At 39.3% G+C, this 27447-nt stretch overlaps 1 protein-coding gene across 1 annotated transcript in view; it reads left to right on the top strand.

Moving 5' to 3' along the window:
- Nucleotides 1–27030, top strand: part of LOC102098568 (neural-cadherin) — a 66850-nt gene extending 39820 nt beyond the window's left edge. Inside the window, exons 18-35 of the mRNA XM_065028367.1 lie at nt 353–496; nt 1960–2243; nt 2737–4351; nt 6112–6205; nt 7381–7565; nt 7778–8007; nt 11043–11320; nt 12222–12436; nt 13459–13586; nt 14168–14295; nt 16479–16602; nt 17159–17339; nt 18219–18385; nt 19139–19403; nt 21212–21392; nt 22347–22591; nt 23835–23989; nt 25872–27030. Coding sequence (XP_064884439.1) covers nt 353–496; nt 1960–2243; nt 2737–4351; nt 6112–6205; nt 7381–7565; nt 7778–8007; nt 11043–11320; nt 12222–12436; nt 13459–13586; nt 14168–14295; nt 16479–16602; nt 17159–17339; nt 18219–18385; nt 19139–19403; nt 21212–21392; nt 22347–22591; nt 23835–23989; nt 25872–26285 — 5033 coding nt within the window. The 3' untranslated portion in view covers nt 26286–27030. The remainder of the gene's footprint in view (nt 1–352; nt 497–1959; nt 2244–2736; nt 4352–6111; nt 6206–7380; nt 7566–7777; nt 8008–11042; nt 11321–12221; nt 12437–13458; nt 13587–14167; nt 14296–16478; nt 16603–17158; nt 17340–18218; nt 18386–19138; nt 19404–21211; nt 21393–22346; nt 22592–23834; nt 23990–25871) is intronic.
- Nucleotides 27031–27447: the final 417 nt, after the last annotated feature.

The raw sequence follows: 27447 nt of genomic DNA, 5'->3' as shown, positions 1-27447 counted from the left end.
GTTCAAGATAGAAAATCCCATTCTCCATTGACAGCTGTGCTTAAATAAAGACTTAAAATTTGGCTTTTGTGGCTTCAGGACAAAAAGTTACGACTAAAAACTGTACAATTGCCGTATTACGCATCAATTATTCATGTATTATCTGCTTAAACAAACTGGATTTGACATTCATTTGATATCAAAGTGCTTTTGAGTAATATTGGTATATATATTGTCCACAACCCTAAGGGTTTGTTTCAGTATTGTCTGCATATTCGTCTTCATTTAATGTGCAGCTAGACAGTTTAAGGAATTGTAGCTGACAGAAGTGGCACAGCTGAGTATTTTAATCTCTTGTTTCTTGTCTCTCTAGACACGGCCTACGTGCGCGTTTTTATCAGTGATGTGAATGATAACAAGCCTGTCTTCACTCAAAGTGTCTATGAAGTAAATGTGGATGAAGACCAGGATGTGGGCTCCGCTATCATTACAGTCACTGCTAATGATGAAGATGAAGGTAAAATATTGGAATTCTCCATAGCTGTGTCTAAAATATTAATGAGTTAATTTCAGTTCACCCAGACATATTTAGTGGTGTTAGAAAGGAAAATGTCTTTTTGTCTCTGGATTTTAAAACTTCTTTAAGTGTGAACTGATTTGACAGGAACATTAGTTCATAACGGAGCTGTGAGGCCTAAGTCAAATAACTCCTGTTTCAGGAGGCAATGCATTAATGTGGGATGATTTGGAATAATTTCTGTGCCAGCAAATATGAATTTATTATAGATAATATCATTTTCTTACAAACGGGCGCCAATAAAAATGTCGTGGTTAACTAGAATGAATCAGACTTGATTTCAGTGAGATTCATTTGCTTTCTCTATGGACAGTATAGTTGTATTGTTCTTTATTTTTTGGTATGCACTCTCATATTTGAAACTAGACTTCCTAAATGCATATGATGAGTCTTAGCTATATTGCTTTCTCTACAAATCAGTCAGGAGTTCAGCCATAAGTCATGTAAAAGTAAGTACAGAGCTGGTGCTCAGAAATGAGAGTGGGAATGGTACAGACCTCCATTTTTGCGCCATGGTGCACTACTAATTTGACTTTGCTGTACGGTGAAACCATACTTTTTTTGTTGCACAAGTCCCAAAGAACTGCTCTGTCAGTTTGTCTGTGAAGTGCCAGTACATCCTGGCTGCGTTTGATTCCTCACCCACTCGATATTGAGGCAAGTGTGGCGAAGTTGTGCTGAAGCAGGATTTACCTGCTCAGGGAACTTCTGGTTCGTTACTTAGGCTGCCTGTAAATCTACTCCATAGTGTTGGATCAGCGGACCTGATGTGATGTATATATGGCACTTCATTTCTGTCCTAATGAAGTAAATGGTTAAAGATGTAGCTAGGAAAGAAGGGAAGAGGAATGGTAATGTGAAGGTAGAGCTTGCAGAAAGGCTCAAAGTCTTTACTTGATCTAAAACCATCAGCAAATTCATACTGAATCTGAAAATTTGAGAAGCTTTTTTTAGAACAGTCTCCTCTGGCTTGATACGTAATTATCCTGTTTGTTGTTTAGGTCTACATGTAAATTAATATGAGTGCAGAATGATTTTGTGGTATGAATATTTTATGATAAATCATTCTTACCTGCTGGGTGTTAACAAATAAGGATTTGTCTTTTTGATCCCATAGCCTTTGCCAGTCATATCAATCTTTCAGTGAATTCTAGGGCTCATAAATCAAAGCATAATTAATATTTCATTGCAAAGACACATTTTATAATTAGACACAAATTACAATTGGACATACCAGAATTGAAAATGCTGATAAGTAATCTGACACAGTTGCATGTTTTAAAAGACCACAAAACTATAATACCAAAAATCAGTTAGCATATGATTTGTACCTCATCTTAACATCCTGTGTTTTAATCTACTTCAAGAAATGTGTTTTTTCTGACACTGTTGGTAATTAACAGGAACAAATGCTAAATTACGGTATCAGATCACAGCTGGAAACACAGGAGGAGTACTTGATGTAGAACCAGAAACAGGAGCCATTTTTATTGCCCAACCACTGGATTATGAAGAAACCAAAATGTATGAGATTCACTTGTTGGCCTCTGATGGGAAATGGGAAGATTATGCAGTTATCATCATCAATGTCATCAATAAAAATGATGAGACTCCAGTTTTCTCTATCAATGAATACTATGGAAGTATAATTGAGGAACTGGATGGGTTGCCAGTCTTTGTACTTCAGGTAGTGTATGCAGTTTCAGAGATTATAATTTTTCAATGAAAGAACACAGATTACTCTGGTACAATTGTGTTAATAATAATCCAGCACAGATATATTAATGAAATTTGGTTTTACTGCATTTTTTTTTTGTCAGTGGAAGAAGAAAAGTAATAAGTAGGATAAGCAGGATGGATCATTTGTGATTTTAAAAAGCAAATCATTAACATTTTAAAGTTGCTATCAGAATAGCATCATTGAATTATCTCTATAAATTTGAAAAAAAATATAATTTTAGTGTTAGAATATCAACACTGTTACTATAGGTCAAAGCATCTTTACCTACACTGAATCGTCCCTCAGCCACCTCTTATTTGCCATTCATCTGACATATACATATTAATAGCATGTCATGTACTTTTGCTTGGACTTCTTTAGGCTGCAGCAGCGTACAGGATAAAACACAATCATTGCATGTTTTGTAATTTCTGTGTCTTTGTTTTCAAAACTTTTGTAGGTTATGGCAACTGATCCTGATAGCAATGCGGATGAAGGAGATTTGAGATACTCATTGCATGGGCATGGTGCAGGTGATATTTTCGCAATAGATGAGAAAACAGGCAGCATTTACTCACACAAGATGCTGGATCGGGAAGAGAGAGCGCTGTGGAGATTTGTTGTGTTGGCTACTGATGAAGGTGGAGAAGGACTTACAGGATTTGCTGATGTAATTATTAATGTGTGGGATATAAATGACAATGCACCCATGTTCACATGCATGCCTGACGATTGCAATGGGAGTGTCTTTGAAAATTCTCCTGCAGGCACGTTGGTCATGGAAATGGGTGCAGTTGATCGTGATGATCCAAACGTAGGTCTTAATGCTGTCCTGACTTACAGGATAACAGAGAATGTAAAAAATGAGTTTGGTACCGACATGTTTAATATCAATCCCAATACTGGTACAATCCATGTAGCAGGGGGAATGCTAGACAGAGAAAGGACTGACAGTTATTTTCTTACTGTTGAAGCAAGAGATGGGGGAGGGCTAACAGGAACTGGCACTGCCACTATCTGGGTTGCAGACGTCAACGATCATGTACCTCAGTTCACAAAGAAGATGTGGCAGGCAACAATTCCTGAAAACAGTGCCGTCGACTCAGAAGTTCTGCAAGTGTGTGCTACAGATTCAGATGTTGGGGAAAACGCTGACTTAATATTCAGCATCATCGGGGGAGACCCAGATCAGAAGTTTTATATTGAGACAGACAAAGAATGGCAGTGTGCCACTATTCGACTGAAAAAAAAATTGGATTTTGAGAACGCACGTGAAAGGCAGTTTAACCTTACTCTTACAGTGGAAGATCTTGATTTTTCTAGTATTGCAGTGTGTCTGATTGAAGTTGAAGACTCTAATGACCACAGCCCAGTTTTCCTTTCTCAGTTTATTCAGGCAAGCCCTTTATTTGAAAACACGCCTGTAGGTACTACAGTAACCACAGTGAGAGCTACAGACAAGGATTCTGGTTTGAATGGGAAGATTATTTATTCTATAAAGTTGGATTCAGATCCTATGAGACAGTTTGCGGTTGACCAATATGGTCATGTGATTGTGGCAAATACACTAGATCGTGAAGTCATTCCGAAATACAGTTTAGTTGTACAAGCTTCAGATCAAGGGACGCCTGCCTGCACTGGAAGTGTTACAGTTTTGGTTAACTTGCTTGATGTTAATGACAATGGACCAAGGTTCGAGGCACCATACATGCCTGTACTTTGGGAAAATGTACTGGGGCCTGAAGTAGTGAATATGAACCATACGTCAAAATTGCTTCATGCATTTGATCCAGACAGTGAGGAAAATGGGCCACCCTTTACATTTTCATTGCCACCAGATTATCAGAATTCTTTGGATTTTTCTCTCACTGACAACAGAGATAACACAGCGACTGTAACCGCTTTGAGGCCCTTTGACAGAGAAAAGCAGAAGGTGGCGTATCTGCCAATAGTTATAACAGATAGTGGGACTCCAGCTATCAGCTCTACAAACACCTTAACCATAACAATTGGTGATGAAAATGACAATTGCCATGAATCTGGCCATAAGGAAGTCTATGTGCACAGTTACCAAGGTAAGTACTATCTGTATATTATAATAGATTCAATAATGTTACATGGTCTTGCTGTTCTTAATTTTTTAATGGTTTACTTATTTTGAAACTGAAACTCGAATTCTGTAAACTAAGTGAAGAGGACCAAGTAAAGTATATTTGCAAAGTGCAGACCCTAGTATGTAAAAGATCATCTACAAAAAAGGTTAGCTGTAAACAAGTATATATTGCACTTGCAGAAAAAGCAGTATTTTTATAAAACAATAAAACCTATTTTCCCTTCACTAGTTTTCACCTACACAGAGGAAAGTTTTTTGTATGTGCGCGTGATTGGGAAAGTGTCTGATGCTGAGACATCTGGAGATGAGAATGGCAGAACTGAAACAGCTTAAGGAAACAAAGGTTCATAGATGAGCCCTACCCAGAAATTGCAGACCAGTCCCACCTCTCCTGTGAGCGGGATAGAAATCTTGAGGGAGGTTTTCTGCTGGCAAGAAAGGATCTGAGAGGAAGCGGGGTCAGTGCATTTTTTTTAGGAAAAGAATAATCTTTGGGGTGAAATAAGTGACTGCTTCCTAGAACATGTAGCCTTTGAACGGAAAAAGCCCCAAAAAAGCTGCTGTTCTGGATGTGTTCCTGAGTGGTGCACAGTACCTGGTTCAAGCAATTCCTGCAGGAGAGCTGCTCTGCGGTAGCAGCTGCAGCACTATGAGGTTTAACGTTGTAGCAGGAGAGGGCAGAACGAATGAATTCATGTGTCCTCGAAGTGAATGCTTTGCGTTTTCTCATCAGAGTGGTTTAGCTGAGGACGAACAGTTGAATCATATTTTCTAAAATTTGTCTTGAATTTCCATTACTGTATTTCATTTTCATGAAATTATCTGTAAAACTTGGCCTTAAACTAGTCTTTGTGACCCTTATTAAGCTTGGTTTATTATGCCTGTCCCCAAATATTCCGTTCCCAGATAGACATGACTATATCTCTGTTATCATTGCAATGGTAGAATTTCTCATAAATATTAGAGAAGATTAATCTACAGAAGGTATTTTTGCACTGAGTTATTTTTTTGCTGAATTCAGTACACTTAAATGAGAAAAAGCTGTGACCAGATCCTACCATAGAAATGGGGGAAAGAAGTTTCTAGGGTAGATTTGCTCCAGATTTGAACCTTAAAAATTTTCTATGTTGCTGGATCTTGAATGCGAAATTCGAAGGTCTCCTTCCCTGGAGTTGCTTCTTTTGCTGTTTTAGAACAACTGCTTAGATGTTCCACTTCTGTGTCAACCCACAGGGGCCTGAAGAAAGGGCCAGGGGCTGGCACAGCTTGGTGTTATCATTGCAATGGTTGAATTTCTCAGTCATGTCTCTCTCTCTCAGCTGCACCACACAGGATGCTCAAGATGCTCTCCCTCTTTTGCTGGATTCCACCAGTGTGCTGTTCGAAATAATAGATTAACAATGAAACATTTGGGGACTAACTCCTGATGTGATACTTTTTTTTTTGACTGAGAATTTGATATAGACTTGTATTTATGTATCATTCTGTTGTTGTTTTGTGTTCTTTTCAGCTTTTCCTCTTTCATGTGACATCCGTAGGGTACTCACCTTTCCAGAACTGGCAGAAATCATTATTTTATGCATTATTTTAAGAATCTTGGATCATAACCATCACCAAATTGAGCAGGAATCTGAAAATAAATGCAGTAATGAATGTGGCAGAATATAAAGTACACCGAAAAGCAAAAATCAAATGCAGATTTATTGTAATTTATCTCAACAGGAAAATGGTCAACAACAGCGCTTGGGGAAGTGTTTGCACCAGATCAAGATGACTGGGACAACAAAACATTTCTCTCTGAAGGAAAACTGCTCAAGTGAGGATTGTATTTGTGTCAAAATTAGTAGTATTTAATCTTCTGTAATCATTTTACTCACCATGTATTCTCTGTGTTCAGGATATGCATAAAGCCAGGGTTATTGAGTGTGTTAAGGCATATACCTTCTGAATTCTTTTTCACTTGAGTAACTAGATATTAAGAAATTAATGCATGGAACATTTTTTCCAAGAGAATGCAGAATCACACCGTGTTGCTGATTTTTAGTCAGATGTCACCATTAATTTGTTTAAAAATATGCATTCTGTAAGATGCAATTTTAAAATAGGCAGAGTTTTAATGCTTACTCTCATATGTTAAAGTGGATGGAATGCAAATCCCAGATTTATAAGAGAAGAATGGAGTAATTTCATCAAAAGTAGAAGGGAATTTGGTGTTTCCATTCATGGCTAAATTTACAATTGCATGCGAAAAACATGACTCTTAGATTAATTAAAGGGTTTTTTCTGTTAATTGAAATGTTGAATAGGATCCTTAATTCCTTCTTGTACATTATTTGTTCATATCGTACAGTGAGCTGGCTTATAGCATAATTGTATGGTGTTTGAAATACAGGAAATGGATGTGAAAATGAATGTGAACTTTTGTCTCCACTGTGAATAAGAGTTTAAAAGCTTTACGTAGCCCCAAATTGGACTGACTTCCTGCCCATCAGCTGCCCCTGGGCCTGTTTCCATATTAAGAGGTTACTGTTCCATAACAGTGGTCATGGAATATTTCCATCATTACTGATTACTGTCCCTTTGAGGTGGCAAATGAAGGTGGTATCAGAGATTTCATACAGACCTTATCCTGTCCAGATGAATAAATGAGAATCTGGAACAACTTCGTATGGTTTTGTCACTTTCTATTACTTATAGGCCTGCTGCTGATGAATATGTTGAACCCCATGGTTAACTATACACACTGCTTCTATTCAGGATTGGGAAAGTCTGGGGATTTTGGGAGTGGCAGAAACATATTTTTGTAAGCTCTACAGATTGTACTTTCTGAATTAAGGTATTTCTCGTGCTTCTCTGAGGTTGTTTGCTAATTCCCATAAGTTTTGATCCTATAACCTTCATAGTAACATTTAAGGCCTTCTGAATTATGTTAATGAATAAAGTTCTGAATTTTGATTTATTAAGGTTTCCGAAATGAAGGTTTATGTCTAGGTCTTTCAGATTAAATCAGAGGACTGGTTCTTTGATGATGGTGGATAACACTCCTCAAGGCATATACAACTTAAAAGTTAGAGTTTCTGATGGAGTTTGTCCTGATGTTATATCTACAGTACAAATCCATGTCAAAGAGCTGGAAGATGAAGCCATACAAAACTCAGCCACTGTGCGTCTATCAGGTTAGTTTTATTTGCTGGTGAGAATTTAGATCAGCTGCATCTGTAACTGAGTGATTATGTGATGTAGGTTTTATTATATCAGTGCTGATTTACTTATCAGTGTAGGACAATTTCTGGTATATTTCCATATTGTTAAATAAGAAATCACTTGAGAAATTAACCTGTGGTCTCCCAGTATTTCATGTTTATGTGTTTTTGAATCTCAAACGCAGATGTCACAGCAGAGAAATTCATAAGGAGAGATGAACACGGCAGAACAAGGCATGACAAGTTCAAGGAATTACTAGCCAAAATTTTACCTGCTAAGCTTAGTGATGTTATTGTCTTCAGCGTGATGAACATTGATGGTGAACAGACAGATGTAAGATTTGCAGTCCACGATGGCTCAGCTTATTACAGACCTGAGAAACTGCATGCTGAGATGGCAGTGTTTAAAACCGAGGTAGGTTCTCTAGGTTTATCATGCATCCATGTAATTCACCCAGATACTGAGGTTGCAAGGTATGTATCCCAGACCTCAGTGGAAGAATATGCTAGATCAACAGATAGGGCTTTTTTTGCTTCACTAAGGGCAAAAACAATTGTCAAGCAAGAGCTTAATACAAGCTTTCTGCCTTCTCCTTATGCTCATACGTACAGTCATTGTATGATTGTACTAACTCCTGGTTCAATAAATATAACCACTTTTTAGTTGCAGAGAGACGATCCTCCATTCCCATCATGGTACAGTTGCCTGTGATTTCTCCAGTCGGTGTTTCATGGTGTGATGTATCAGAGTTTTGAATACGAAATCAGAATAATCCCGAGAAGCCAAAGTGGTACTGTACTACAGAGAATGTCTTGAAAATGACAGCTTTTTGGGCATTGCCGATGCTGCTGGAAATAGCCAAATCATCCACTTGTGGTTAGACACTTACAGCAGAGGCTTAATGTCACCCAGATGGAAATTCTACTGTACAAAGAGGTGACAGTCCATTGAAAAAAATCCTGCTGGAAGGAATATGCAGGTTACAATAACAGTTCCAACAGATAAATGCGATAGAGACAGCCAATTTTTTTATTGCATTTAACTCACCAAAGGGCAACTTTAAATACAAAGTGACGCACTCTCCCAACTTTTTTTACTGTTACAAGGGGAGAATAGTTTTTGAATGTAAGATGTTTTCTTTCCCTTTCTAATGTTCCCTAACTGTCCTACTCTCTGCTGAATAGACACTAAAGCTGCTGCCTTGCACAAAGGCAAGATGTCACTGCTTGACTCGTAATTTGCCTTGGACAAGGCAGTGCTTCCTGATGTGGGGCATATAGGAGTTTAATACATGATACATCTTATGGAGGATTTTTCCTGAAGAGAAAACAGCGCTGCCCGTTTTTATGAATATGGCAGGGTCTGCCTGATTCTGGGAACCAGAAAGGAATATCCTAACTTCTATCTTCTCTGATTCTATGAACTTCACCACCTGCCTAGATCTGCTGTGTTTTAAATAGTTGTGTGGATTATGAGACTCTTCAGAGTGACCAAGTAGGAAACACCAGAGACAGTATTCATGAAGCATAACTACTGCTTCTTTTGCATATTTATTGAATTACTGCAACAATAATATAGAAAATTGCATAGATTTCAAATATTCTGTGCCATAATGTATGGCGGGTGAATTCATCTAAGTGGTAACACGGGGGTTGCTTTACATAGTTTAATGAAAAAATATGTTTGTATTAATTATGTATCACCTTTCAATATTTAATAAATAGCTTTACTGAGTAATCACCAATAATTTACAGAAAACCAATCATAGCTGGAGAATTTCTCCAGTAGTTTTTGTACATGTTGTTTCACTGTGAATATAGAAAATAAGTAATTAGCACTGGAATTATTCATTGAATTGCTAAATAAATAATATGTATGCGTTACCTCCTTGGGATATAGCTTTACAACAACTATTTTTATTTAGCAGAAAAATAATCCATCCTAATACTGTAAGGGACCCAAGATTGTTTATATACGCTATGTTTATCTATAACAGTATTACATAGCGACCTAAATGTGCCTTATAGACTCTCCATTAATGGTGATAGATGTGAGCAGCAGACACAAAACTGCACTGACAGAATGCATCATGTCATTACAGAGTATGTTTTCTGCCTCTGGGGATGTATTTTTCAATACATGTTATGATATTTGAGGATATACTGACAATTGATTATAAAGGTCAAAGTTCTTACAAGTGGTGAGTTGAGATGACTGCACAAGTGAAATAAAAAATGCACTTTGATATTTATGTATTCATTTTGGTCTTTTCAAAGCATATTTTAAAAATATTTGTCAATATTTTATCATTAAAAACCCCCACATGTATAAATAGAGTCTAATTCTGATCTCATGTTGCTAGCTTTACATTTGTATACCTCAGTGTATACCGCTGTGAGAGTAATGTCTCTTGTACTCAGGTTTGGGCACTAAATACACATAATTTTAGGGTATTGGAATCACCAAAACCAAACCAAATTCTGAAGCTTTATAGGCACCTGTGCAAAATTCCCAAACAAGTAGAAGGAAGAAGCCTGTTCTGCCCGGACCAGACTTACTGATAACTTAGTCCAATGTGTAGACTACTGGCTGAAGCACAAAAGGTCTGAAATAATACCCCTGTCCTCAGGCATACTGTGAGCAGCTTGCTGCCCTTAGTGCTTTCTGCTAGTTGTTCTTTGGTCTGTTTGGGTTAGAAGTTGCTGACTGCAGAAAAACTATTACTACGTTACAAGACCTATATACAGAGTGAGGCTCTTTACTTGGGTATTTGGGCTTTCAGGTGTAACCCCAATTAATAAGACCAATGAGCTAGCAAAGATTGATGTAGACTACAATACAGTATCCAGTATGCTGAGTTGACTGCATTTTATTTCAGGCAGTTTGACATTAAATGTAAGTTCATAGGGCACGAATCAGTAGGCTGAGTCCTAATCGCTACAGAGTGGTCTTGTCAGGTCACTGTCTGTGGACGTTATTGACTGCAGCTCAGCCCTGCATTTTTGTGTGTGACAGAACATGAGAAATCACACTGGGTATAACCCACAAGGAAGAATTTTTATCCCGGCTTGAGCTAAAACCTGCCTGTTGCTATCAGGGTGCAGAGAAGTGTGATGCAGAGGACGCAGCTCGGAAAGTGGAGCGAATCTGCTCTCAGAGCTTTGGCCCTTGGAAATGTTTTTAGGCCAGTTCAGATTTAGGATGTTCACAGTCAATTGTGTCAATGGTTAAGGTTTTAGGACATACTGCTGCTTTAAATTTTCCAAATTGTTTCCAGTATTTGTTAAATTATTTTACTTGCCTGTATAGTCAGGGATGTAACTAGTTAATACTCAAGAAACTAAGACTTCCATTAGATCTATGAAGGCTTCAGTTTTTCAGAAATTAAGGAGTAAGTAAAAGCATTCATTAGGAAGAGCCTGGTGATGTGTGAAACTCTTTTCTCTTAGATCCAGTCAGCTTTACAACTGAACATCTCACAGATCGATGTGGATGAATGTAGGAGTGCAAACTGTAGTGATGGCGATGGTTGTACAACCTACCTCACGGTCAGCGACACCCCAACAGTGACGGACACTGGAAGCATGTCGTTTGTCTCAGTAACAACCACCATCAGTGCACGCTGCACCTGTTCAGCTCGGGACCGAGTTCATCAGCCTTGTTCCTCCTACCCTCGGAGCCCTTGTCTCAATGGTGGGATGTGTATTGACACTTTGAATGGTTACAGGTGAGGAAAATTCTATTGCAGGTTATCTTTTTTTCTCTTCTATTTATAAATTGTTGAGTAGAGCTTACAAGATAGAGGTCTTAAAAGAAATCATAAATGTACTTCTAACTGAAGGAGAAACAAAAAACCCACAAGTGCACTGGTGTGTTAACCTAGTGACAACAGGGTCTTCAGTAACAGCCCGATAATGGTTCTGCAGTCCTGAAAGTGGGGGAAATAGTGTGTGAGTAGGAAAGAAAACTCCAGGGGAAAAACAGTGATATAATTAACATGAATCATCTTTTTAAGATCATATAAATCAATATGAAGGATTGGGAAGTGTGCTCTGTTTTGGTTTGTTGTTGTTTTGGTTTGGTTTGTTTTTTAGTGGTTTTGTGTGTGTGTATGTGTGTGGTTTTTTCCCCATAAAGTAAATAATAAAGTTGAATATCAGTGGTAGCAGCAGGGATGTAGTGGGAGTGAAACAGAGTTTAAACAATGGGTAATAAAGAGTTTAGAAAACGTTAGATATCAAACGTGCTTCATTATAGCACAACCTGACATGCACCAGTATTCCTTTAGTGAAAATATGCTGGTTTATTCTATATAGGAATTACGCCCCTAAGTTTTCTCTAATAATTTGACAAATTGATATTTAGTGTTCTATATTACTTATTTAATGAAATAATTAATCTTTCTCAAAAATACTTGTTTTTTGGTTGAAGATAGTATAGTGGATAAATACGCTTTGTACTCTTTCAGTATTTTAATAAATGCCAAGCACCCCTGAGACTCTGCTAAAATCTTTATTGTTCCACTGTTATTTTTCTATTGTGATTTAAGTGCTACGTTTGTTGCATATAAAACCAAAAAGTTGAACATTGGGGGATTTTGGCTATTTTTTGTGTTTGTGCTCTTTCAGATGTCTCTGTCCTGCTTCCTTTCATGGACCAGAGTGCCAGCAGACAAAGCACAGTTTCCATGGCAATGGTTACGCATGGTTTCGGCCCATCAGGCCTTGCTTTGAAAGCTCACTCTCTCTAGAGTTTATTACTGTGGTTCCAGATGCGCTTTTACTATATAGTGGTCCTTTATCAAATCCAGAACCTGGGAGTACAGAAAACTTCATTGCAATAGGTACTTCTGCAAAATTTTGAGAAAAAATTAACCATCTTTTGGGAATGGGTTGCCTGGGAACAGTGTAGTAGTTTGAGTATTAATTCTGTCTTCCCTTCTTATGAGGTAATTTATTTTCTGGTTTGAAAATATTTTGATGCATTTCCTGATAGGTTGGTCTGGTTTTGCTGTCTATCGTAGCCTGCACCTATGGCTTTAGGTCCATCACAGAGTTGTAGAAATCAAGGAGAAAGCAAAATAGATTGATATCTATATAACTAATCTCCTTAGGTGAATTGTAATACCATAAAGGAATGCAGTTACTTTGAAGATAGGTATTACAAGACTAATACCGTCTTAGTTCTGTGTCATTCTTATCTAGTTTGGTGAAGAATCCACTAAAACTGCCTTTGCTTTGGGGCATTTTTGCACTTTTTTTTTTAAAACAGACAATGATTTGATGGATTAACACAGGCCCAGCACAACACTGCAGGAAAATTTATACACAAGTATACACATTTATACAATTTATATACATTGCTTTCTGTTGGCACATATTTAAATGTTTACTATTGCTTTTTTTGTGTGTGTGTGAATTGATATACAAGATGCATACAATGCTTGGTATTTTATATTTTCATAATTAATTGAAAGGCAATGTTACTGAATATTGTTAAACCATTAACCTCTCTTTTTGCTTTGTTTTGCAGTTACTTGTAAATTTGAGTAGAAGATGGGAGGGAGCAAAACCTACATGTGTTAATTGTTTTAGTGCATTATATAATTGCATATTGTTTATCAGGAATTAGCTCCAGTGTTTTGACAAAGAAGTGGCACCATCTAAAGTATAAAAAGAAATACTATATTGGATGAGTGTTTCAGCGTAATAAAAGTCATAGAATAGAATTCCAGTGATTTCTGTAGTGAGCCCCACTTCATGTGCATAGCAATAACCACCAAATAAGTAAGGTCACTAACTGCTAAAATATCCAAAATAGAAAGATTCTCATAGGTGAATTTAATTTATTTTCCTGTTGTATTAGAACTCTTTGGTGGTATTCCTGTGCTCAAGATGAGCCATGGCTCAGGTTTTGTGATGCTGCAGTTTCCAGGTCACCTGAATGTAGCAGACAAAAAATGGCATCAACTAGAAGTCAGAATCAATGGTCAGGTCAGTGTTTCATTGTTTTTCCACATCAGGATATGTATGTTTCCAATAGCATTTGCCTGTGCAGAAACAGGAGAGCAGAAAAAAAGAGACCGGTTAATTATATGTATTATTCTAAGTGTGCCTGTACATTTGATTTTCAATTTCCAATCTACATATGTTGTAGCCCATATTCTGGGATAGAGAAGTCTTTTTTTCCTGCTTTTTAGGCTCTGCGGCACACATGCAATGTGGAGAAATGCTTAGTTCTAATTTGCATGTTCAGCGCACACATTTGGCCACTGAAATCAATAACCTGTGCACAAAACCCAGATAATTATTTATTTGCAAATGCAGTTACAGTTTTTGTGAAAGTGGTTAAACTACTCAGAAGCATGAATTAAATGCAGAGTTAAGTGTCTTCTTTTGTTAAATGGTTCCATTTTGGCTTCAGTGTTTATTGCAAGATGTAAAAAAGAACAGGAAAAAAGCCCAACACTTTTTGCTTGGTGGTATCCAAAAAAGAAGAAGATGAAAATTTATTATAATTTGTTTATTGAATTTTACAGGAATGTTTAATTCAATAATCCTGTTCTTTGGTGTAGGATGTTCGGTTCACTTTGGATCGCTGCAGTGCAGCTGTTGTTTCAGAGATAGAAGGTGTAGGCAAATGGCTGTCTACTGAAGATCGTACAAATTGTGAAGTCTTTGCGTCTGTTCCACAAAGACCAAGGTACGTTTCTGGAGATTCACTGAAAGACAGTTTATGCTGAGGCCTTTGAACATTTTACCTCTGAAACTGAAGCAAAGTTATTAACAACTAGGAGCATAAAACCAATTTCTTTTCTCTAGGCCTTCTGGGCCAAGTCTGGATGTTAAAGCGCTAAACAAATGTTAAGGCAGCGATCTTCCTCTGGGTAGTGTTGCAATGCAAAATGACAACCCAGGAACACTGTGTGCTAGTACTGGAGCTTTTGTGGGCACTGTGTACCATCCCTTACCCACAGGATTTCTCCCACTTTATTTATCAAGTCACTGTAATCCTGCTCTTGAAAACCTCACAGTCCACTTGACTTTTTAATGTCAATAACTCTGGATCTTCAACTAGTCTCTGCTTGGTGTAAGGCTGAGTGTTCCTACTGACAAGGTTTCATGAACGTACTAAGGCAGAGTAACACGTCAGGGTCTCCAGTTGATCCAAGGTTACTGCCTTGATAGCAGAGTCAGAGGAATTGCTTGTGTACCCGTACCTCAGCTGTTCACTTCACAGCCAGATGTTACCTGTATAAACAGCTGATTAAAGTGGGCTGGTGCTGGTGTGCCTGGCTGTGGGCTGCAGCGTTTCATAATGAGACATACTATCCATCTGGGTTTGATTTCCAGCAAAGTAATACATCCAAGATGTGATAATGATTCTGGTGGTTTAAATTGCTTGTACTGTTGGGTCAGCCCTTAGCCTCAGTTAAAACTGAAAAAGCTGGAAAATCATATTCAAAAAGCAATTATTATATTCAAAGCAGAAGGATGTGTTTGGCTGCATTCTGCGAGGGTTTGGATTCAGTATCTTCAGTCCTTTGGACTGATGCTTATTGCCTTGCTGATGACACTGCGCTGGCAGAAGTGACCAGTATGTTGGAGGGCATGGCTTGGAATTAAAAATTATCTCGGGAAACTGAATACAGGACCTGGAAATACATTGTATTTTTCCTGTATGACAAAGACCCAAGTACTGCGTGTAGGCAGAAAAGACCAGCCTCACCCATCTCGAGAAGGGAACAGCTGCAGGACGAGGAAGGCAGTCAGCAAGCAAGTCAGCAATGCCATGTTAACTTGGAAACAGCGAGCACTGCACAGTAATACCTCCAACATATGTAGATTTCCAAGACATGGAAAGTAATTCTTTGACTCTGGTTAGGACTGTTGGGCCCCAGCTGGAGTCCTGCGTGCAGTTTGTGCACCGCAGCACGGGACAGATGTGTAACAACTGGGTACAGTCCAGAGCAGAGCAGTGGCTGTAATCAGCTTGCCTTGAGAATAAGGCTTATTGAGAATGAGGGAATTGAGGTCACTTAACTGAAAGGAAAACTGAGGAGGGATGTGATAAGTCTCAGTGTCTATAGAAGAATACTGCAAAGAGGATTTGGACAGTCTTTTCTATACAGGGCCTTAAGTTACAGTGAGAAATATTCAGGTTATATTTTAGGGAAACCTTTGTATTAATAAAGATACTTGAGCTGTGGAATAAATGGTCCCAGTAAGTGTGCTGATTAGCATTGGGACTAAGTCCTGTCAGCAGATGCACGGAGCCCTCCTGGTCATGAAAGGAGCACACAAAAAAGGGAAAAATGTAAGAAGAAATGAAAAAAAAGATTGAATTGATAACTTAGGAAAAAGAAAACTCTCTGAGGACTAAAATATGTGGAATTCTTTGGCTCAGAGAGATGATTGGGAGACATTGCAGAGTGTGAACATGTGTACTGTACCTTTTAGACCACGTGGACCCAACTTTTAAGCTTTTGGCCTCTATCATACACAAAACAGTCTTTGTTGTTGTATTCCTACAGTATGGGATGAATGTGTGCATGCAGAAACACTTGAAGGAGAATATGGTATCTAGAACATCACAGCTGTTCCTGACTTGAGCACACACATACATGAATTGCAAGTGTCCCTCAGTTAAACTCCCAATAGACTCCTCTGTCATGTTTAAAAAATAAATTGCCCTTTATTTTAAAGGATCTGCTTCTGCTCACTGACTGTATTTTAGAGAAAGAAGTAGATAAAATAGTTGCATTCTTTGTTATTTTATAAAGCTTCTATTTGGAAATGCAGTGAAGATATTTATGTGCCTTATTATATAATGTCTATGTTTGAAGGTAAATTCACATATATTCTATTATTAATTTATTTTTAAAGGCATTTGAATGTGAACTATGTTCTACAGCTGGGTGGTGTAAAGGAGTCGTTACCATATTCCTACCCACAATTGCTACACAAACATTTTTCTGGTTGTTTGCGCAACTTGATCTTGGATACTCAGGTAGGAGAAGCGTAGCCTTTTGCTTTAGCAAAGAGTAAACTTATTAAATTTTTGGGAGATTTGTATTATACCTGAAACTTTTGCTTCCATTAATCTATTCAATGCCCATGTGCATCAGTGTAAAATACAAGAAAATTCTGGACTTTTTTGTCATAATTAGAATAACTACCTTGAAAAATTAGTTCTCAATTACAAACAGATATCTTTGTGAACCAGAAACAGTGCCTTTGTTTATCTCCTGCTTCATGCGGCTGTCTTCCAAGCTTCTTTGTGCATTCAGGGAACTTGTGAATGGCAAATGTCTAATGGTATCATATATTTATGCCAGCTGTCTGCTTTGTTAGGAAATATTTTTTGCTTTCACAGCCAGTTGAGTTTATTCAAAGGCAAAATATTGTCTTGATACAGTAAGTTGAAATCTGAATGCCAGAAAGCAAACTTAGCATCTTAAGCAATGCAGATGAAGAACAGACTGTTATGTGGTATAGCTGTTCTGCTTAAGGACAAAGCGTGTTTCTTAAATAATATTTTGATGTCATACAATTTTCTCCTCAAGGTTTATGACCTGCAGTCTCCCGCGGAGTCCCTGAACAGCTTCCCTGGCTGCTCGCTTACGGATGGGAGCTGTGAGACCCTGGGGATTTCTTCCTGCGGTGTTCATGGCAGGTGTCTTGCAGACTGGGGCTCTTTCGCGTGTCATTGTTTGCCGGGTTACTACGGCTATCGATGTGATCAAGGTGAAGTCTGGTTTTCTGTTACGTTACTGATAGGCTGTTAAGTTTTACAATACAGAAAACTTAAAATGTTTGCTGGTAATGACTGCTGAGGTGGTTTCTGATGTTTACATTGTGTAAAGCCATATTTCAGTGTAGTTGCCTGCGAATTTTAACAATTTATTTTCTAATTCCCTTTGAGAAATTACTTTCTCAGTATCAGATAATTTCTTTAGTCTTGAGGGTGTTTGTGCACTAATTGTATGATGTAGGCTGCATTTCAAAGAAATTTTGAACAAAATTATTTGTTCTTATCACATTTTTTTTGGATTTGCATCTGTTTATACTTCCAGAAATATCTAATAACCTAAAGCTTAAATGTGAGTGTGCCAGTACCACTTTCTGTGCAGAATTAGAACTACACTGCAGGAGTTGGCAATTACTCCTCTTGGTGTCTGCAAGAGACTCTCTTGGTGTAAGGATCTGTGCTTTTGGTATAGAAGGATCTTTTCTTTAGCCCTCATGGAGCCAAAGTTTGCAGCAAGAAGACAACTCTAAAATAGCAGGTTGTGGTACTTAGTACTTAGTCTGCAGTCTCTTGTCTCGGCTGAGCTTCTGCTTTCCTGCTGTCATCCCATGCGAGCATTGTAAGGAGGAGTATTAGCAGGGTGAAGACAGGAGGGAGATCACCTCTTTACAGAGCAAGATGAAGTGGGAGAGTGACTGCGGAAGTTGTGGCCATAGATAAAGGGACATGTCCCAAAAGACAAGTTGGCTCATGGATCCATGCTGTGCATTATGACTTTTTATTTTACTTTCAACTCTTATTATGAAAATAATGGAAACAATAATACTTCCCTCTCCTTACAAAATGGTTTAAAGGTCTTTATCCTGTCTTTTTAGTTGCCAAAGAATATACATTTGGGCCAGGGAGTCACATTCGCTACCAGCTTCCCGTCAGTGTGCCGGCCCGTAGGACGCTGTTTGAAGCCATGATTAGGACACGGCAGCCTGACGGTGTCATCACAAGCATGTTGTCTCGAAAGAAGGATGAACACATCACCCTACAGGTGAGCCAGGCATCCCAGACAGCCATAGCATAGTTAAATCGATGCCAGTGAATAGTAAGCCCAGAGAAACATTAGCTTAAGAGTTGGAAATTGAACTGAAAACCTTATGCTAAGCACAAAAACTTTGTAATTCATTCTATGGGCACGTACAGATCTGATCCTTCACTTAAGATATTGACTACACAAGCATGGTATCCCATTGGATTTCAGATGAATTTATTGCCACTTACAGTGAAGTATAGTTTGCTGTTGAGGATAGGATGAGCAGTGTGTCTGCCCTGGTGTCCTGTTCAGCTGTGGTCACAAGTGGCTGATTCTTTATCATTCAGTGCCCATAGCAGTTCTAATGATGTCACTCTCAACGTGACAACCTGTTCATTTTACACGTACCACTGCATGAGTCACCTCTTCAGCTAAGTTGGTTTGAGCTGTCAGTGTAGAAGTGATACACCAGATTCTTAACCATTTGAAGAACCCCATAAATTTGTCCAAGAGAGCAGCAGGGTAAAATTACTCTGAGTTATATACTACTGTGACTATACTGCTACTAGTATGTAGGTTGTCTAGTCCAGTAGCACCTGAATTATCTTTATATTACGCTGTATGTGCAGTGGAAACATACCGTAAATTTAAACAAATGCTTTAAGAGTGATGACATACAAGCCTTAGTTCAAGTAATGTGACTGTTATAGGTCAACACAAAATGTCAGGTGATGACTTTTCTTTCTCACCACTTTGTTAATTGTCCGCAAGGTTGTTCAGGGATTCTTAGTGGTCTCATATAATCTGGGTGATGGAGACTATTCTGTACGCCTTCCCTCCTACCACATCGGTAATGGTGAATGGCATCATATCACACTGGAGAGAAATGAAAATGAATTTACTCTTCGCCTTTATGAAGGAGGTGGGAAGAGAGAAATCCTGAAAGCAGCAGGCGTGTACAAAGAGATTGTGATTGACCCCAGCAGCTTGGTCCTCGGAAACACCTACCCATTCAATCCAAACAAGAGTTTTCAAGGTGAGGAATTACCGATCTCACTGTTCAGAATGCGGATGTGTAAAATGAAGGTTTATTGGTACTGTGTGAGCATACTGCGAGAAGCTTTCTTGTATACGTAGGGCCCGAAGTAAACAGATTTATTGCATGATGCTTTACAAAAGGGACAAATAAACTGACTAGGAAAAAGATACAACAGGGAATTACGTGCAAATGCTGTTAGCTATTGGACTTAGAACAAAGATGGTAACCTCTTCACACAATTGTATGCAGAGGATTTGTAACTGGAGATCCACAGGCTTCTCCCAGGTGGACCGTGGATGGCTCAGTGCATTAGACACACAGAACTGGTTCATTGCCTCGGTCTATCCAGTCCATTCAGCAGCTGTCCCTGCGCTGAAAGGAATAGTTCCCTTTTATGCACACTGCATAGCACACAACAAGCTCTGGTTTATTACCTTTATGCATTACCTTTGTATTATTTTACAGTCACTCAGTTGAAGCGTTAACTAAAATTAGAAATGGTTTATTGAATTATAGCTAACTATTTAAATTTTTAGCAACTGAGTGGAAAAAGGCATCGTGTCTGTTAATAAAACAAACAAACAAAACAACAACAACAAAACCAACCCAAACCCACAAAAAAAACCAACCAACTAACCAAAAACCCACCAGTTTTCAACCTGAAAGTTCAATAGTTACATGAAGGAGAAATATAATGAAACATAAGGTTAAGATATTCATAACAGCTTTTTACTTTGCCCTCAGTTGGCAGCTCAGCCTAAAATCACAGTATAAGTATCCACAGTTACGCAGCACATCTTTTATGTCGACAAGGAAGACACACACCATTACTTGGCTAAATGCGCCTGGTATCTGTTCATCGCTTCTCTCTCCTGTGCCTTTCACATCTTTAACCAGATTCTAGTAAATCCATTTGAATCAGGGTGGTAATGTTTTCACCAGATAAGGGTATTTCAGTAACACAAACGTGCAAGGAGAGAACATATAAAATGTGTATGCATTAAATGGAGTGATAACTTACCACATAAGTGTATCATAAATTATTTAGAAAAAGATTGTTTTCTATTGTTTCACCAGAAGTATTCCAGTAACTAAAGCTTATGCTGAGAAGTAGGGACCATACTTTGAATTTTTATTTATGGGAGCAATAGTATTTTTTTAAAAGTAAATAGATATTAAAAGTCAAAATGTTGCAGGAAGATTGTTTTAATTAGGACAAATAATATTGCTGTTAAGCAGCTGAAACTTTAAGGGCTTTGATGTTGTAAAATGTACTTAATTCTAAAATGTTCTTAAAAGTATGTGCTTTAAAGCTGAGGCATCTCATGCATACAAAATTAATGCCACACATCTTCAATACAAGATTTATATTAGTGGCTCAAGGCTGTTTCACCATTATTTGTGGTTTGCTCTTCTATACAGTTAAGCTGTAAACTACAAATAAAAATTGACCAAACCCAATTTTTACTGGTACACATTGAAGAATATAACAGAGTTTCCACATATAACAGATTTTCCACAACATTTGGACTTTTCTGTTGAAAACACAGTGAAGGATTACACGTTCCACTGCCTTGAACACAAGCAGAGAGGGGCCTGCAGCAGCACTTGGTTCTTGTGGAAAACACTGGAAATATTCACAAAAACTTTAATGAATTCAGCCAAAAACCAGAGGACAATGCTATGAAAGTCCTAGATATAAAGTTTGGCAGCCTTTGTCGAACACAAACTGCCAAATCTTACAGCTGCTTCAAATCACTCTTGCTGGATGGCTTTTAAAACAATCTCTTTGTGCCTTGCCTCAGGATGTATGAAGGATGTCAGATTTAATAACTACAGGATCCCTCTGGACATGCATGGGAAGGAGCTGGTGTCAATATTAAGTGCCCAAAGCATCACAGAAGGCTGCTCTTCAGAGGCTTGCAGGAGTAACCCCTGTACCCAGGAATTCATTTGTGTTGATTTGTGGATGACGCATGAATGCAGGTGATTGGGGCAAATACATACACAAACCACTCCGGATTCAGGTGGGAAAGGGCGGATGCTGAAGCAATGTGCGATTTGAAGGCTGCCACTGGCAATCTTAACAGATCAGTTGATCCGCAGCGAAGCACTAAGTCAGATGCCTACGTGGGCATCAGGTTACTCAGGGAACACTCTTCTTCTAGGTACTGCCCTTAGCTGATGTAAGTCCATTATCTCCATTGATTCTGTAACAATGTCGACTGCCTGTCTTAACTGAAAACACTTAAAGAACAGCAGCAAATCCAGAATGTTTGTCAACCCTGAAAATGAGGAAAAGAGGGTATGTTAGCTGGAGCGGAACCCTAGCATGGCTGGCTGTCCTGTGGAGCTGGTGCCGTGCACTGTACATGTGCATTCTGTTAGTCCTGGCTTCTTAAACTGTCTTAAGCTGTGACCTCTGTTCCCTGACAGGCCACCCGAGTTGCGTTAGAAGCATTAAGCTCAGAGATTTTGTGTGTGGCTGGGGCTGAGGTTAGGACAACACTGATTCAAGTTAGTTGTGCTGTGAAAACACACTTTCAGCGTTCCTGACTGCCATGGTCCACACAAACAGGGTTTCCTAGAGATGTATTTATTTCTGGAAATCCACTGTGATGGAAACACAAAGAACACAGGGTAGCTTGTCTTGCCTAGACAGAACTGCGAACCCTAATCTGGCTATTTTTCCAAGGGTAATCTTGCAGAAGCCTGAAAGCCCCAGATGTTAAGGGTTTGAAGTTGTGGAGCTCCTTGCTGTGTGACTGCTTTAGAAAAGACTACAGGCCTGTAATTATTCCAAGTAACTTACTTATAGTAGCTACTTCAGAAACTCTACATAGAGAGCGTCATCAGAGACTGGTTTAAAATCTTAAATACCGTCGTTCATGCGTACTGTTCTCCAAGTTGAATGGTTTCATTTTGCCTTTGTCTTTTCAGTTGCCCTCCAGGACACATGATGACGGAAAACGCCACTGGCAGACACTGTGTCTACACTGCGTGTGCGGAACAGCCCTGTAACTATGGGACCTGCATCTCGCAGTCACCAACCAAGTTCCGATGTCACTGCCCTGATGGCTACACTGGACGTAACTGTGAAGTCACGCTGGCGGTCTTTCACAAGGATACAGGCCTGAGTTTTAGTTCCATGTTTGCCATCTGCATTTGCTTTTTGGCGCTGTTAGGTAGTTATGGCAACTACATCTTGTATTACCTTTGGTGAACTCATTTGTCTGTCTTGTCCTGAATAGTCGTCATCTCATCCTCCTGCTGAAAAACTAACTTTCCTAATGGAGACTTCTCTGCCTTCATTTCTTTGCCATGGTCTCAGCTCCATCAGGAACCTATTTTTCATCCCTGTGTGCATATATTGCTAAGTGAATCAACATTTGTGAGCGATGGGAAGTCTTTGCAGTTTTATTTTCTGCACATTTTCACTTCATTGCTAAGGAACTGTTCAGATGCGTAACTGGAAGCAAATTCAATTGAACGGCAAGTGGAAACTGCTACCAGATCAGCATGGTTTAAACTACTACTGAGCGTGAAAGAGGTTTTTCAGTCTAGGAGAAATATTCTGTCGGATAGGAAAACACGTTGTCAGACAGGAGCAGTCTCTTGTGTCTGATCAGTTGTGTTACAGCTCCTAACTGCTGCTCTTGGCTTCCTCGGGCATTTTCAGGCTTAGGCACTGGGTCTTAATCAGAAGAGGAAAGATAAAGGAGGATCTCACTAGTGAGGAAGGATCACATCTTTGAGTCCTTCTCGTTTATTCAAATTTCCTGCAAGTTTGCTTGACTAAGGACATAGGATTTTCTCATGGCTTTTACAGGGTTAATCAAGTTTCACTTAGAAGTCCTAGTGAGAGTATGAAATGTTCAGTATCTGATGCTGAAGCTTTTACAACTGTGTGTAAAATGCACCTAAACATTTAAGAAAAATGTTTAAATTCATGGATGCTAAGGCAAAATGTGCCTGATTTTTTTCTAGTAAAACGTATAAGTCATTTCCTCTTTTGTCTTGTGTCTTCTTGTGCTTCATTTCTGTGTAATTGTATCTGTTACTGTCAACAAGTTGTTTTTTAAGTGCTACCCCTTTGTATACATTTCCTCTTTAATTCGATACAGTAAATAGGTCTCTGAACACTGCGTGGGTCATTCAGTTATGCTTATAACAGCTTCAAAGTTGTACTTTAAAGGGTATTCTAAAATGCTCATTAAAGGCCTTTTTCTCTGTCTTTGTTCACTTGTAACTGCATTGAAGAGTGCAAAAATTAAACATTAGCTGAGAAGCACAAAACTGCAGCCTTGCTGGAACCCAGCGCTGCGCTCCTCCCGTGCAAGGGCTGCGGTCTGAGCCTCCTGCAGCACTCCCGGAGACACGGTTTCTTGCTTTCTGAATGTCCTGTTTTGCTCCCGTGTCTTCGCACAGCTCTGTTCAGCGCCGTATTCTGGTGGGCTCGCTGGAACACTCGCAAAGGGCTGAACGGAGGAGTTTACCACGGATCTGTGAATCCTGAGGATATGGAGGACTTCAGAGAAAATATCCTCAACTACAATGAAGAAGGAGGTGGGGAACAAGACCAAGTAAGGATCACTGTGTTACATTACAATTAAGAGGTGGCTCACAGTGCTAATGAAAATGTATTTTATGCTTTTTCTTTCTAACTGAGGACCTTAGCTTTGTTCTGCTGATTCATTACTGCAAATGGTAGATGAATTATTCGCAAGGTTATGTACACAAGGGTGCATGTTTCTTAAGCAGAGATAAGTGCCTATCAATTTTTAATTTGTCTTACAGCAAGTGATCCTGTGTGTGTATTTAAAAGTGCTTGTGGGGGTGAGTTTAGCAGGAACTAACAGCTGATGGTTTGGGTTTCACGGCTCAGGAGCCGCTGAGGTTCCCAGTGGTAATTAGGGCTGTGGCACCAAGGGCTTGAGGAGCCTGATGTAAACTGATGGTTACGGGCAGCCCCGTTCTGGGGAAACACAGCAGTTATTCAGACTTGTTAAGAAACCGAGGGGCGATGTTTGTTCCTCCTAAGCCCGAAAGCACATGGTGGTAGTGGAAGAACCTTTCTGCATTTTTCTGGTTTGGAGAGAAATATACCAGTGAACACAAGCTTCATTTACACTTGCAGTAGACCAGATTATACCCAATGAGAATAACAGTAACATTTCTGCTAGCTGTTGTAAGCATTTCTATGTGTCAGCTTAAGCCAGAACTTTGAAATAAAAATGTGGATATTATAGATGAATAATTTAAATAAGTTATTTGCTGACCCATAGACATCTGCTATGTTTAAAAAAGGTCAGGAACTTCATTGCCACCTTTCAGACTGTTTGTTTCATGGATTCAAAGGGTGGTGTGACTGCAGAGGTAGCAATAGTCACTAATGTGATGGGTCACAAAAAGCCAGTGGTTAAAAATGTGACCTGCCTGAAATTCAAAATATCTTCAAGAATTTTTAGTTATAAAATGTAGCATGTTCTACAAGGCCACCTGAGAAAATATTCTTCCTTGTAAAGTATCCTTAATTTCTTGATGAATTGGTGTGAACATCATACAGGGGCATTTTCCATGCACAGCTCCATGCATCAATCCTGTGTTCCTTGGTAAGATTAACTTCCACTTACGTGGCTTCTTGACTGCAGGTGGGTTTTTTTGAAGCAGTTTCTCTGTCTCTGGTTGAAATTCAGCGAAGGCTCACCAAGATTACCTGGCATAATCTCTTATAAAATGGTTATGCACAGTTCAGCATGAGAGAGAATAAATATGTTTTGGCAAGTGCTGATTTGACAGCCCTGTCATTGATGGCTACAGGTCAGGTGAACAGTATGAGCCATACAAATACTCGTTTGCTCTAATGAATTCTGTCTCGCACAGCCTGTCAACGTTCTTCTTTTGCCTGGACATAAGTCCAGAGACACAACCTGTGTAATAGGTAATAGGTGGTTACTTGTCTTTTACAATCACACCACTTCCATATAACAGAAATAGCCATTATTCCACAGATTGATAGAATTTTACCAGAAATCACAGTAGATGTTTGAACTACTAATAAGGGAAGATTTCTTTTAACTTCCTGTTTGTGAAAATCCTTTCTCACCTTTGTTGCCAGACTTGGTATCAATGTTTAATGGTGATAAAACATTCAGATCTGAATTTCTGAACAAAAACCAGGGCACTTCTGTTGTTTTTATTTAGCTTCTACTATAAGATTAGACTTGATTTTGAACATAACTGTAGTAGTGCAGGCTGCACAGGTGTTCCTCATGAATTCTCATCTGCCTGGTGGCTTTTGGCTTTCTTGGGCGTGTTGTAGGTGGCAGAGCTGGTTGAACAAGCGAATCCTTCCTGTGTTCACACCAAAGGGACTGCCGTGGCGTTGTTCCTTCTTTATTTCCACTAGAACATGAAATTTTGGGATCCATAGAGAATATTAATGTGAATGCTTTCTCACTGCAGGATGCCTACAACATGGCAGAACTGCAGGTGTCCATCCAAACCAGCCCAGCCTATTCCCTCTACCAGAAGAGAGAAAAACCAACACAACCAAAGAGTTTCTTTTGTGCTGCGTCCCCAAGCACACAGGAGCAGAGCAGAACATCCGTGGCCACCGGAACCTCTTTCAGCAGCGGAGACTTTGGTCAGTACTTGTCAGGCGTTGTCAGAAATGCCGACTGTCACCCCCAGGCTGCGCCCCAGGACTCGCTGCGGGTGTTCTGCACCGAGGGAGGGGGCTCGGCCGCCGGCAGCCTCAGCTCCCTGAGCTCCTCTGCACCGGAGGAAGGGATTGGGTATGATGACCTCAAAGAGTGGGGACCAAAGTTTGAGAAACTGAGTGAACTGTACTCACAAAGAGATGCAGAAGACCTGTAGATCACCAAGTCTGGTATGTTCAAAGTTCTGGAAGCAAGGGTGAAGGACAGTTTTGCATGCTCCTGCTATCTAGTACCCTCCTGACACCACACTCCCCGCTTTTCTTTTCTCCCTGTTATGGGAGGTGGCCAGATTCTCACTACTGAGCCACACTTTCCATCTAATTGAAAAATTTAGTAGTAAGAACTAATTTTGGGACAAAATCACAGAATGGTTGGGGTTGAAAGGGACCAATCATCTATTCCAACCCTCCTGCTAAAGCTGCATTTGTGACACACTTTGGAAACTCTCGAGCACACCATCAATGGTTACACACTGCAGATGATGTGGCATTTTCATCTGGAAATGCTAAATGCCATTTTTACCCACCCCGAATAATTTTGCTTCACAGATGGTACATAGTCCATTAGTTTGTAATTTTACTAATCCATTTACCCATCTTGCAGTGTTCACAAGTCAGGTATGTCAGATCCTGTATTTCACAATTGTAGCCATCAGAAACAGGATATGGAAAATGAAGCAAATACATATTATGCACAAAAATCTCTTCCTTCTCCAAACAGCAGTAATGTCATCAGATTCCTCATGTTTTCTCCATAACTGTGGATATGCTGTCATTTTGGCTGGTTTTAATTTAATTTAGCTTGTAAGCTCCGTGGGGCAAAGACTGTCTTTATTTGCCTGTGAAGTGTCATGCCTCTCTAAGGCACCATATAAATATTAAAGAAGCCTTCTGTATATGATGTCTCTTCCTTGCATTTATTTCAGGTTGACTAAAGCTTGGGCTCTATTGAATTATTACTCTCTCAGCTTTGATCAGATACTTGCACAGACACGAGTCCCACATGCCGTTCTGTCTGACAAGGCGCAGGAAGGAACAGTTGCCTCTGACTAAGGGGGAGGAAATCCTTAACGTTACATTCAATAGTTACCCACAGGCGCTGGCTTTAGGTGGTGAGAAGCAGCTGACGCATAGGACACACACTCTGATCCTGAACAGTCATGCAACAGGACACGTACCAGCGCAGGGGGTGGGTGGGCAAAAGAAGCCAACCCGAAGCTGCTGCTTTACTACTGCTTCTTCCCCTCTCACAGCTATAGCACTAATTTATAAACAAACATAAATAATAACCACCACAACCTCAGAGCTACATATGTAATT

The sequence above is a fragment of the Columba livia genome, chromosome 13 (assembly GCF_036013475.1).
Source record: "Columba livia isolate bColLiv1 breed racing homer chromosome 13, bColLiv1.pat.W.v2, whole genome shotgun sequence".
Taxonomy (NCBI): Eukaryota; Metazoa; Chordata; class Aves; order Columbiformes; family Columbidae; genus Columba; species Columba livia.
The sequence above is the reverse complement of the archived record's forward strand: the minus strand, read 5'-3'. Positions and strand labels throughout refer to the sequence as shown.